The sequence below is a fragment of the Pangasianodon hypophthalmus genome, chromosome 5, assembly GCF_027358585.1.
Source record: "Pangasianodon hypophthalmus isolate fPanHyp1 chromosome 5, fPanHyp1.pri, whole genome shotgun sequence".
NCBI lineage: Eukaryota > Metazoa > Chordata > Actinopteri > Siluriformes > Pangasiidae > Pangasianodon > Pangasianodon hypophthalmus.
In genome coordinates, this window is record NC_069714.1 from 12,932,908 (window position 1) to 12,946,662 (window position 13,755).

The 13,755-nt window shown below is 36.9% G+C and overlaps 1 protein-coding gene across 2 annotated transcripts in view; it reads right to left on the bottom strand.

Annotated features, from left to right (window-relative positions):
* The window catches only part of col4a1 (collagen, type IV, alpha 1), a 45,669-nt gene that overhangs the window by 25,018 nt on the left and 6,896 nt on the right, over window positions 1–13,755 (bottom strand). For both annotated transcript variants that reach the window (XM_026910153.3, XM_053233961.1), the window contains exons 2-5: window positions 3,493–3,549; window positions 2,266–2,355; window positions 1,988–2,032; window positions 1,021–1,065 (exon numbers count right to left, since the gene is read on the bottom strand). In XM_026910153.3, coding sequence (XP_026765954.2) covers window positions 1,021–1,065; window positions 1,988–2,032; window positions 2,266–2,355; window positions 3,493–3,549 — 237 coding nt within the window. The remainder of the gene's footprint in view (window positions 1–1,020; window positions 1,066–1,987; window positions 2,033–2,265; window positions 2,356–3,492; window positions 3,550–13,755) is intronic.

Below are 13,755 nucleotides of genomic sequence, written 5' to 3' on the forward strand. Positions count from 1 at the left end.
CAGCTTCATCGTTGTCTCAATGACTGCAAGTTTCCCAACCTCTGTGGCTGCAAATCATCACCGCTCCACCACCATCTTTGCCAGTTGGTTTGAGGTGTTTGTGGTGTTACGCTGTGTTTGGTTTTTGCAAAAAACATGGCGCTGTGCGTGATGACCAAACATCTCCAACTTGGTCTCATCAGTCCAAAGGATATGGTGCCAGAACTTCTGTGGTTTGTTCAGATGCAATTTTGCAAACCAAACTTATGCTCCCATATTCTTTGTGGAGAAAAGGGGCTTCTTCCTAGCCACCCTTCCATGAAAACCATACTTGCTCTGTCTTTTTCTGAATGTGCTGTCATAAATATAAACATTTAATGTGCTTACAGAGATCTGTAGGTCACATGATGTAGCTCTTGGGTTTTATTTATATCTCTGAGCATTCTTACCTTGAACTGAATTTGATGGTACGCCCACTCCTGGGAAGATTGGCAACTGTCTTGAAGGCTCTCCATTTGTAAACAATCCTTCTCACTGTAGAATGGTGAATGTAAAATTGTTTGGAGATGGCCTTATAACCCTTCCCAAATTGATGAGCAGCAACAATTGCTTCTCGGAGGTCATGGCTGATGTCCTTTTTGCTTAGAATGATGCAGACACACACCCGAGTGCTCCAGAACACCAAACTGCCAAAAGTTCTGCTTTTATAGAAGTAGTCACACTTCTTGTGCATTTCATTAGTAACAGCTGGCTGCTAATTCTTCTCTTAACTACTCTCTTTGATTGTGAAATTAGGAAGGGTGCACTTTATTTGTTTATAGAAGTTTGTGAGGACCACATGATTGTATTTATATAGGCTCTGATATAAAAACATTGAACTGAAGGAGCTTGTACTTTCTTTTTCCCATGACTGTACATACTAATGTACCTGTACTGAAAATCATATTGGTGCTTTTAGTTAGTATCTGTTAGCTCACTTGAATATACAGGTGTTTGAGAGAAATACTCAGTTCATGAGCAGAGTAAAACTGCAGAACTTACCGGGTGCCCAGGAATTCCCGGAATACCAGGTAAACCAGGAGGACCCTAGAGCAAAGATATTAATATTTGGCATTACACGCTTTTGCAGTATATATCTTTGTTAAAATAAGCGTATAAAAATATGATGATTCAAAATAAAAGAAGAATGTTGATGAAAGAACAGAAAACTTTTCACATTTCTCACAATGGCTCATTTCAGAATCTCATATCAGGATATCAAGAACAATATATTGTGATATATTGCAAAATACTATGCAGTATGTTTAACAATATATCAATATATGTACATTTTCCCCAGTGTATTTTATTGTTAACATATTTTGTAATATAGCTACAGTATGTGCTAATGTAGTATGTTAAATATACTGCATGTGCTGTAGATTATACTAAGTCTTGCTTTATTTTATATTGAAAATGTTTAGTAAAAACACATGTATTTATATACGAGTATATACTTATATGTAAAGTATACATATATATACTGTATACAGTACAAGTACTGAGAGCTGTTGATTTTGAGAGCTGAGCTATGACTTAGTTTAAGTATCATTTCAGTAGCAATTGTCCTCAAATGTAGACATAAAGCAAAAAATATCATATTCAGGCATATAGTATACATGACAGTATATAGCCTATAACTCTATATATTTAAATACAGTATATGGTCAATGTACTGTTCTATAAAAACATTAATATATTTGAAATGTATAAATAATTGTGACTATGAGCCATAAATTCTCCTGTAGTTAAAAGTGGCAATAATACGATATGTATATTTATATGAACGTATTGTACACTCCAGTATATATCTTGTCATATATTTTCTTTTCATATGGGGTGGAATACATGTAATTTTAACTAATTTTAAGTGAGTACACAATTAAAATTAGTTAAATTTACATTGTTTATTATCCCTATTAATCTAAAAAACAAAATACTGATGTATGAATAAAGAAATATTACTTACACGTATTCCTTTCATTCCATGAGCCCCTGGCTCACCATGATCTCCCTATAAGAGTACATAAGTCATCTTACAGTAACTGTTTCTGATAATTCTTGCTAAGTACTGGAATACATTCTCAAATCAAAAGTCTCTGATTATTTCAGTGAAGGAAGCAGAATTACACATGATCTACTAGACCAGACACTAACTAAAATTAAAACATGCACTTTCGTATATTGTCATGAATTAGCCTGCATATGTGTTTTGTGTGAATTATCTAGGCGTTGGTTATTACATACCTTTGGTCCTGTTGGCCCTTGCGGGCCCTCATGACCTTGCATACCAGGAAATCCCATATTGCCTTGTAAACCAGGTAAACCTCTCTCACCCTGTACCAAAAAGTGATCAAAAAAAAAAAAAGACAATCAATTTGCGACATACTAGAGTGTATAATCATGCCTAAATGTAATTCAAATGATGGTTTACTAAAATGGGACAAATGCAACATTTCAGAAGTTATGTTTTCTACATTATACAAGATCTCTTTTTTCCTTTTGTTTGCTTAATCAAATTTGTAAGGTACTGCTTAGTTAGATTTGTGTGAAAGACACCACTAGATGGTGCAACAGAGCTTTCCATTAAAACTTAACTTGATGTCTAATAGACTAGATCATGTCTAATAGACCATGTATTCCAGTTTTGTTCTTTGTTTCTTAGTGGATCATTTCACCTATACACTGGATGCTTACAGGACAACATGCTATTTATTATACAAACATGCTCTAAATTGCACATTATTAACCACGTAAATGTATTAATTAAGTATGAAAATATTTTACAGTATAATAATAAACTTTTTAATAAAACATTTCAAAAATATAGTAGCTCAAAGTGTTGTACACATGTTAAAAAATTTAAATAGTAAAAGAATACAAAGATACAATGCTTCTTAAAAGAGTGTACTGACTGCATAATTAAAGAGGCATATTGCATTGTACATATAAAACACCACTGTTTATAGGAATAAGATTTTAATTAAATTCCGGAGTACATCAAATTATATATTCACCCTGAGTATGAATCTGTAATTACTTGAAAGAACCTCTACATTTCATAATTTATCATGTGGTAGATGAATATCATTACCACATAATTTATCATGTGGTAGGTGAATATCATTATTACATAATTTATCATGTGGTAGATGTCCTGTGACTGTGTCTTTAGTGTATGCTAGGGACAACAAAAAATTGTAACTGAGAACAATAAATCAGTAAACCAGTAAAACAGTAAATCAGTACATAATAAATATCACATACAGTACTGTCTGAACAACTTTAAACTCATACACTTATATGTTCAGATCACCAATACACATCCTTAATCTTCATGAATTCAGCAAGACTCACCAATTCACCGAGTGTGTCTCATAAACATGAAAACAAAATAATACACTTCATCAAAGATTGTAAAGAAACGAAACATTGGACTGGAGTGTGAGAACTGAAAAACTGAGGTGCACATACCTTTGACCCTTTTACACCGCTGCAGTCACACTTCCCACATGATGAGCCTGAACACCCCTGGGGGAAAAATGAGAGATTATATTATTAAAATATACCACTAGGTGGCAGCAAGTGTACATCACCCAATTTTAGGGTTCTCACTCGAAATACAAACTACATATACATCATACAGTGTACAGTATATATATATAATCACCATCCACTTTAATAGGAACACCTGTACACCTGCTCATTTATGCAGTTATCCAGTCAGTGAATCATGTGGCAGCAGCACAATGCATAAAATCATGCAGATACAGGTCAAGAGCTTCAGTTAATGTTCACCAAACATCAGAATGGGGAAAAATGTGATCTCTGTGACTTTAACCATGGCATGGTTGTTATGCAGATGTGCTGGTTCAAGTATTTCAGATACTGCTGATCTCCTGGGATTTTCACACACAATAGTCTCTGGAGTTTACACAGAATGGTGTGAAAAACAAAAACATCCTGTGAGCGGAGGGTCTGCAGGCTGAAACACCTTGTTGATGAGAGAGATCAGAGAAGAATGACCAGACTGGTCTGAGCATACAGGAAGTCTGTAGTAACTCAAATAAGCACTCTTTACAACCGTGATGAGCAGAAGAGCATCTCAGAATGCACAACACATCAAACCTTGATGGGCTACAACAGCAGAAGACCACATCAGGTTCCACTCCTGTCAGCCAAGAGCAAGAATCTGAGGCTATCATGGGCACAGGCTCACTGAAACTGAAACTGAGACAGTTGAAGATTAGAAGAAAAAAAAAATCACCTGGTCTTTTTCCAGTCTTCAGCTGTCCAGTTTTGGTGAGCCTGTGCCCATGATAGGCTCAGATTCCTGTTCTTAGCTGACACAAGTGGAACCTGATGTGGTCTTCTGCTGTCCTATCCCACCCATCTCAAGGTCCGATGTTTTGTGCGTGCTGACATGCTTTTCTGCTCACCACACTTGTACTGAGTGATTATATGAGTTATCCTTTCTGGCAGCTCGAACCAGTCTACCCATATTCCTCTGACCTCTCTTATCAACAAGGCGTGTCCACCCACAGAAGAGTCACTCATTTAATGTTTTTTGTTTTTTGTATTATTTTGTGTAATCTCTAGAGACTGTTGTGTGTGAAAATCCCAGGAGGTCAGCAGTTTCTGAAATACTCAAACCAGCCCATCTGGTACCAACTCAATTAATACCCTACCACTCCAGTAGTCTAAAAGGAGTTGAATATTAAAGTAGGAGAGCAAAACATAAGAATAAGAATGTGATAAATCTCATGGACTGTATCTTTTTACAGATAATCTTGCTATTACATGTTATGTTGTGCTGGTGTTAACACCCTAATAAATAAGTTCTACAGTCCAATGTTGCATAGCCAGCTACGCCAAATGTTCATTGCTTCATCACTTCCTGCACACCCCCAATCCTCTCCAGTGTGCTTGGCAGTATATCCTGGGAATGAAGATGCACTCATATTTTGCTTCATTCCTACATCTTCCTTTCCCTCTGAGGCCCGTCATTCTTTTGCTTGCATGTGAGGCACTTGGCCAAATATTTGCAGCCATAGAACAGGCCTGAGATTCAAACCACCCCTGCCCTCACAACCCCACCTCCTCCTTTTGTGTTTTGAGTAATTGGATCAGTGTGTGGGTGCTGTGCAGGACCATGAGAACTGCTGGTATCTCAACATTATCTCATCACTGCCTCTGGGTCAGTCCATTCTGACCATCAATGCCTGTCCAGGCATGGAGTTACAGGACTGCCATTTCAAGGGCTGTTCATCAGATTTGACCTTGCTTAGTTGACCTTAGTATAATGACAGATACCTTTAAATATTCTAATAGAGATAATAAACAGTCTTCCATGACATAGTTATATAATATACCAATGCCAATACTCTCACCACTAATTCTCACTTTTCACACATCCTGGTGAGATTTATGGTGTTCCTAGGTGCTCAGTGTTGACTGAGGTAACGAAGTTGCCCTGCAATCCCCAAAAATCCTGACATACATGAAGAGTCTTATCTCCACACATGTTTACTTTTATCACTTCAGTACTGTTATAATGGCCTTCTCCCAATCTCACACTCCAACATGCTAATCTCAGATCTGGATCACATACGCACTGAAACATGCATCTTATTTTCCTTCATGTGCCAGTCTTGCATTCCTAAAACCCCAAACATGATATGTACAGAAAAAAGACAAGAAACATACAAGACTGATTATAAGATAATTATCTCAGTATGGTCCCTATGGGGCCTCTATACATGTGGGAAAAAATGTGAGAGTTTAGGTATATGTGCATTGTGTGCTAAAAGGACAAACTGTGCTGTGGGACTGTCGTGAGTTTGAGCAATAACATGAAGCCACAGCTCCATAAACTGACGTTTTGGAGTTTTTTTTTCTGTCCTGTCTCAGAATAAACAACAGTAGTTATAGAGGAAAAAAATAAAAGAAGTGTGAATAAAAGAAAGTGTCAAAAAGAGAGGGGAGAATGGAGGGAATGAATCAGACCATTTTCTGTTTTTCAACTGATCCAAAGCCAGGTTTTCAGGTGAGAAAATCTCAGAACATCAACAGTCAAATAGCGTGAAGACTTTTAGTAATGTTTTTGAAATGCAGTTACGTTGTTGTGTCTCAAGTGTGGCATTTCCCAATATTCTAGCGTTTTCTTCCATGTGTGATCTGTGTTTTTACAGTTTGAAAAGTACATAGCAGGTAAGCGTATCTGTGGGTGATTGTTCTCTGTACCCAGACATTCACAAGATTAAAGTTTTGTTTTTCTTTTTCTTTTTTGATCTTGTGACCTTTAAAAAGCAAGGCAAAAAGAGAAATAGGTGCAATTGATGCAGGGGTGCATACAGATGGGACACATGCCAAGCAGTCAGGATACTTCCAAGAAGAAAAGCAGTTCTTTTTCTCAGAACATTTAAAGGCTATACAGTGATAAGGAGTGTGGAATGAGCACTGGGAAGCCCAGAACCAGCACTACTCTGGCATCTCTCCATCTGTTTCTCAGCACTCCAGAAACCAGACAGTACAGCACTCAGCTCAGACTACGTACCTGTATAAGACGTCATGCTGATGTCATACAACAGCACAGTGCTATGAACTGGGAAAAGATTGATACCAGATATCTGCTAAAACCTAACACTTAAGGGAAATAGTTTATTAGACAGGAAACATTTTTGAATGAAATTACTTCAGTTATGAAATAAGAAGCTGTCTGTTTCGTGTCATATCTCTCACAAATAATTACTTGGCTATTCAACTGCATTAAGAAAAAACTTTAGGAATTCCAGATAAGCTGCATGACTGGAGGATTCATCCATCTAAACTCAAACATTAGCTGATGCTTCTATACGTTTGGCTATATCCGTAAGTGTGCTTTTTCCTACACAAACTTCACAAACTATGAACAAACATGATTAAAGATTACGTTCTCTAGTTAAACATCTGAATCATGCTGTCTTTCTCAATCCAATATGCTAGAGTACGGAACCAAACCAACAAAAATACTGAGTTACTTATTTTTCTTCTACCGACACTGTATCTTCCAAGTAACATAAAGAAGGTTATTAGATAAATCACATCCCAACTCAAAGAATCTATGCCTAATCAAACAGCTATAGTCAACAACAAATATTATCCATTTGTGCATAATTGAATTATTCATTGAATTATGAATATTTTCATACTGTTTTGAATGCTGTCATATCAAATATGCCACATTATTTTAAGACACTTTTATTTTTTTCTAAAACCTCATTCATTCTGAGCCATAAATCATTATCTTAAATGGACATTTCTACTAACAGCATTAATCGATGTGTGATTTCTCAACAAGGAACTTGGTGACATCATCCAACCAAGATATTTTTGTGTAGACTCAGTGTAATAAAGCAGCATTCACGGGAAACCGGCTCATGCAGCCAGCACATCTGCTTGCTGGACCCTACAAAGAACTTATGAATCAAACTGATGTGTGAAATCACTGTTCAGTAATGTCTCCCAGAATGGTCATAATTGGCCTAATGTGATGAAATTTCAGGAAATTCTAAACAGACTGATTATAAGGCAATCGCCCATTCTTATCTGGGTTTCCTAGAAATCTGATACAGAGTAGTGAAGTGTAAATAGATTCCCATAATACCCATATATTTAATAATCAAAACAAGAAGAAAGTTTATAAACGAATTAAATTAAATTAAATTATACATTTATAATTTTTTTCTATAGAACTTTGTCTTTCTTGATGAGATGCCAGGGATTGCTGGGTTATAGTGTCCTACTCTTATCTGAAAAGAATATAAGTTCTGTTTTGCTTTCTGGAGCATTTTGCTGGCATGGTTTGGCTCCACGTATCTCCTTAATGGGAAGGCTACCTTCAAATCAATACAATGTTCTTATGACTGATCAACATTATTCTATGATGAAACATTTCTGTTTCATCATAGAATAATGAAACATTTCTGTGTGCTTGAGCTGATGATATACACCTACATCATCATAACAGTAACTGAAAGAATAACCTTTGAAAGAATGGTGATCATCCCTCCAGCTCAGTTCCAGAGACTTGTAGAATCTGTGCCAAGGTACACTGAATCTGTTCTAAGACACTTAATGTATTTTTCTGTACTGCTATAATAAAAGATTACAAATAAAAGTCATGCAAGATTTTAGCCACCAAGCTAACTGCCATAACAGGAAGAAATGCAACACTGTGAAGCTGCTAGTCACTCAGGCTCTTATCCAGTCTTACATGAATGTCTGTTTTTCCCAAAACATTTCCCCCAAAAGGGAAAATCATGCAGAACCTTTGCTGTAGTCATTTATTTAACTGTCAATTATTTTGAGTACAAAAGATAACAGTGAAATAGTGCTTATACTGTAGGATGTAGACTACATAGAGACTGTATGACAATTCTTTATATGTTAACATGCAGCGCTTGCACAAAGTGGCTTAACTTTCATGAAGCCTAACACCGAATGAGTTGACCATGGTGTCTGAAACTCAGATTTTTGAAGTAATAGGTCTTGTAATAGGTATTCTGGACAACCCAGATTCTTGTACTGCTACTCATGACATGACATCCTCTAAATACTTTCAGATAACACATGACTTGCTATGATGAGCATTTTGACTGTTTATAACCTACATAACTACAATTATATATATATATATATATATATATATATATATATATATATATATATATATATGTGTGTGTGTGTATGTATATATATATATATATATATATATATATATATAAAACCATGGAGTTGAATATTTTATAATAAATGATTTGTGCCTGTAAACCTCAGCTTATAGCTGTTATATGAGGACAGTCTGGATAGTTTTACCTCATAAAATCAGGCTTAATTAGCCAACACATGGTAAACGTAGCATTTTTATGACCCTACTTGCTATATACTGACCAATAAAGTAGGTCAAATAAATGGACAGTGAGTTAAACAATTTACTGCTTGAAAACAGTTGCTACTAATGCTACTAATTTGGAAAGTGAAAAATCTGTAAGAGTCCATGCTGAGAAATGGAGGTGGATGGTGTCTGTCGAATTATGCGACACAAAACTATTGTAACACACATAAGGGTGTCAGTGTGCAAACCTCTTCAATTCAGACGTCAAATCTAATGGTACAGTTGTACTGATGGAAAGAATGTTGAGAATGTGTAAAATTCTCTATAATGTAGTCATGCATCGCATTATGTTCTGTTCTAGGAAGTCTGACATCCTTTAAGCAGGAAACACTGCTTTAAGCAGGAAACACTAGCTTAGTCAGTCCTGCATGAATTCTATGGCTCTAACACCATTGTCTTAGTATTTATCAAAAGAACCTGGACTGGATCCTCTAAATTCAAGCCAAGTGGAACAGTAGCAAGGAAAGCTAAGTGAACTGGGACAATGGGAGGAAACAAGGGGGAACCCAGCTTGTACAGAGAAGGAACCGTCACCACTTGGATGAAGTCACTGTCCAATATAGCGTGAATTGTAATAGTGTTAGTTTACATCTGGGAACATATGGGGCGTTATCTGTTCTCTGTAGTACAGCCCGAAAAAAAAATGTTTCTCATAGTCTTTGTTAGTGATATGGGATCAGGCTTTTCTTTCGTCTTACAATGCACATATTGAGACTACACTGGTGGGTACATCTGAGGCCATCAGCAATGCATTCCTAATCTGAAATGCACCAACCCACATCTCTGATGAATGCCTATCCAAATCCTAGTGTCTCTTCTGCAAAGAAAAAATAGAACGGGCTGATCATATCACAATGCCAATATGCTAGTTTTATAGTGCCAGTCCCATCAAAGCATGTATGAAAGCACTTATAAATCTAAAAAATCATAATAAACCTATATTAAGCATTGAATGAGAGGTAGTATTAATCACATACACCAATTTTTTGTATCAGTTTCTAGGGCTTTTTTCCTGATTTTATGGGATGTCGTCATACTTCCTGTGGTTTTTTGCAGTTTCTTTATGATACACATACCTCAATTATCTATCTACCTACCACAACCTCAATTATCATACATTCCATATATTTCCCATGACATTAACTAAGCACTGTTCAGAGGCCAAAATTGACATTTTACACCTTAAGGTTAAGACTGGGAGACTTGATGGAAGCTAATCTTCAGTCAGTTTTAAATATTTATTACCAACAGACAAGGCAACAAGTCAGAGGCATTAGTCACTAAATACCTCCCACATGGATGGATATGAAGCTCTTTTTTTTCCTTTGTGTCGTCTGGTCTGAAGGAAGCAGAGACTTTGCTGTGCTTTTGCCATAGATGGTAGATGAGAGGGAGCTGGTTTCTAAGCAGCACAGACAAACTTGGTACACACACTTGTTTGAACATGCATAGTCACAAACATTCAAATGTCCTTGTGAGACTCTGGATTAATTTACCGTTGGGATGGGAATAAACATGGGACAACATGAACACACACTTACACACACAAGTTGTGTTTAACATTGTAGATGACATAAAAGCTAGGCCAGACATGCTCACTATGAAAAGTCAATGACTGCTATGAGGGGTGTTTAGAATTCCGTAAAAATGAGTAACGAAAAGCAGAAATTCTTCAAAATATATATGAGATAGTGTGTGTAAGAAGGAAAGATAGAGGGAACCCTTCAGCTCTTAGACTGTTATGCGGTAGCCATGCTGATGGCCAAGTGAAACCATTCATCAGGCTCTCACTCTGAAGGGTTAATGATGAGAGGAGACAGCCTCTCACACTGGCAAAACATAGCAAATGGAAACACAAATGGACCATATCAGGACCCCATTAGGCCACCATCCAGACCAGTAAAGAAGTCACAAATCCCAAATGATGTCACAAATGTTCCTTCTCGTGCTGATATTGGCTTTAGAGGGCCATGGAGAACCAAGAAACTTCTTGAACTGGCACATCTGCTTTGTTAAACAAAGTAAGAGAAAGATATGAAGATCAGCATATAATCTGCTAACTGCTAACCATTCTGGGAAACTCAAAATAAAAAAGAAAAGCAATCCATTTTCATTTTCAAATCCATTTCAAATTTCAGCACCTTTAAAAAAACAAAACCTTCAAATATAAAGCCTCTCAGTCTAGTAACAGAACACATGGTCAGCTAGTGCTGCTAAAGCCTTGTTTATCTGACACCTCACTGACCTACCCACAGATTCAGCTGCTCACGCACCCAGAGTTCACCTCTGCCCTTCACATTCTTCGCTGGTGTAAACTGAGGTCCTGTTCTAAGTCTGAGGGACAGTCTTAGTCATTAAGTGATTTTCTTGTCTCACCTATGACCATGTACGCATACTTATACTCTCTCTCTACACATACTGGCTGAGAACTGACCTACAACATCCAAGAAACAAATGAAAACTTTCCACCACGTGCTACAATCCAAAAAGTTCACAGGCGTGATATAAGATTTACGAAGGGGATTTCGAGGTTTAAACATGTGCTCTGGGAATTCATATTCCTGTGATTTTTGCATTGTAATTATTTAATAGTTAAGGAAAACATTTAGAATATAATATATACAAATATTACTCAATTGCCATTTGCATGCACATTCAGACTATGTTGTACACACTCTATTATCTTATATCACTCTGTAAGAATGAAAGCTATTCAAAACAGTGTTTGTCAAGACCTGAGACATTTCACATTCCCATCTGTTTGTGAAGCTTAAAATGTGTGTTTGAAGGTAATTTGGCTTCTTAGTTGAGAGGTTGATTTATTTTTCGGTTCAGAAGTTCTGCTGTGTTCACCTACCTTTTGCTGCATGAGCAGTAAAATGCATAAAGGCAGTAAAACAGATGATTCCCAGCACATGGCAAACACATGAAACACAATTTCTACCACTCTGGCTCTGAAAACGATAAGCATTAATGAAGGATAAAAAGAGAAAAAGGAGACGTTAAACAAACAATGCAATTGTTTTGTTCATAGTGTTGTTATGTTGAAACCAAGGTCCTTTTTGGAAGCACTTAAAATAGAGCTGTCTTGTGAACAACGCCAGGGAGATTTTGCAACTGTCCAGTTTCTCTTCTGAACAAATAGGGCATTGAGCACAACAGAGGAGGAGGAAGAGAAGAATGAGGCAGTGGTTGGTTTTTACAACAAGCCCTTTGCCAACCCCTTGTGAACATGTTTCTTAACATCATGAAGTAAGCAAAAGACCCCACTCAACTGCATAGTTCAGTGCATCTCAGATGTATTACAAATAATTTATATACACACATGTATTTGCTTAAAGCTCCTAAATGCTCCTCTCATATGGCACAGACAGCTACAAATACAAGTCGTCAGTTCAAGAACCACCCACAGCAACTCTCTCTATCCATCTGTCTGCTCTTATTTACCCATTTCTTTCTCATGAATACTGAAGGGATGGAGTATGGAGACTGAACATCCCAATATATTTCTGCACCAAACTCCACTTGGAAACCACAGAAGAAGCAACAGAGCACTAATGCACTTTGACATTTGTTATGGCTAGACAGTTTAATTACATCGCAGCCATAGCACTAGAAAACTGAGATAAACTTATTCTGAGCTTGTTGTTTAAAACATGATGACGTCCTTGCAGTGTGACGTAGTGTGTACTAACAATAAACTCACACTGACTAGTGACTCGCTCTCAGACAGGATGCCTCTTCCCATGATACGTTAAACAGGACAGGATGGATTCAAATGGAAACTCAGGGCATTTCTTTTTTTTGGAATTGACATCATTGCCAAACCCTATATATAGACAATTATGTTACAAAACACAGGTTGCCTAAGTGACAAAACATCTGTGTCTGGTTTCAGTCTGAGCCAAGTCTATCTGATTTAAACTTCAGGTAAGTGCAGTGATAATGAAACTGCTAACTTAAGCTTTCTGCATTGCATTAAGAAAAAGCATGGTTTCCATCCCTGAGGGAAACAGCCTTAATTTTCACTCAATTATTACTTCTAAACATAATTTGTAATGTAGAAAATATAAAAACAATGTCTTCCATTTCAGTTTCAGGTTTGTCTGTACATAATCCAGTTATAGCTAGTGTCTGTTTTCAAGATATTAGTGATTCTGCATCTATTACATGTACAGAGCCATGAATATATAGTAAACACAACTTCAGACAACTGTGAGGAACAGAAGCACCAAGATGTTTCAGTATTACCTAGAGGAAAAAATCTGATTTGATGGGCATGAGTCACACACGTGTGTGCATACATATGCACACACGTGTGTGTATACATATGCACGCGCACACACATTGGTTTTATTATCATTGTGGTGGTAAATAATGCTATATCTATCACCAAACTTGAGCTCAGTAACTAAAAGGTAAATTTTAAAGTTTTTATATACTGTAAAAGCTGCATGTTTGTGCAGCAAGACACATTATCTTTCGTGAAATTTCCCCATCTTTAATTTTTAATTTTGAATGATCGTAATAGTAATCGTGTGTTACTTCATAATGGGGACATTTCATTCACTCATTTATCTTCAGTAGGGGGTTTATCGTAGTCAGGGCTGTGGTGGATTTGGAGATTATCCCAGAAACACTGCGCGCAAGGCAGGAATACATGAATGAGATGCAGGACACCATGCACACACACACACACACACACACCTACATACACTCATTCAGACAGACAGACATTAACACCAACTTTGTATTAAACAGGGGACCCTGGAGCTTTGAGATGGCAACTCTAACTGCTACAC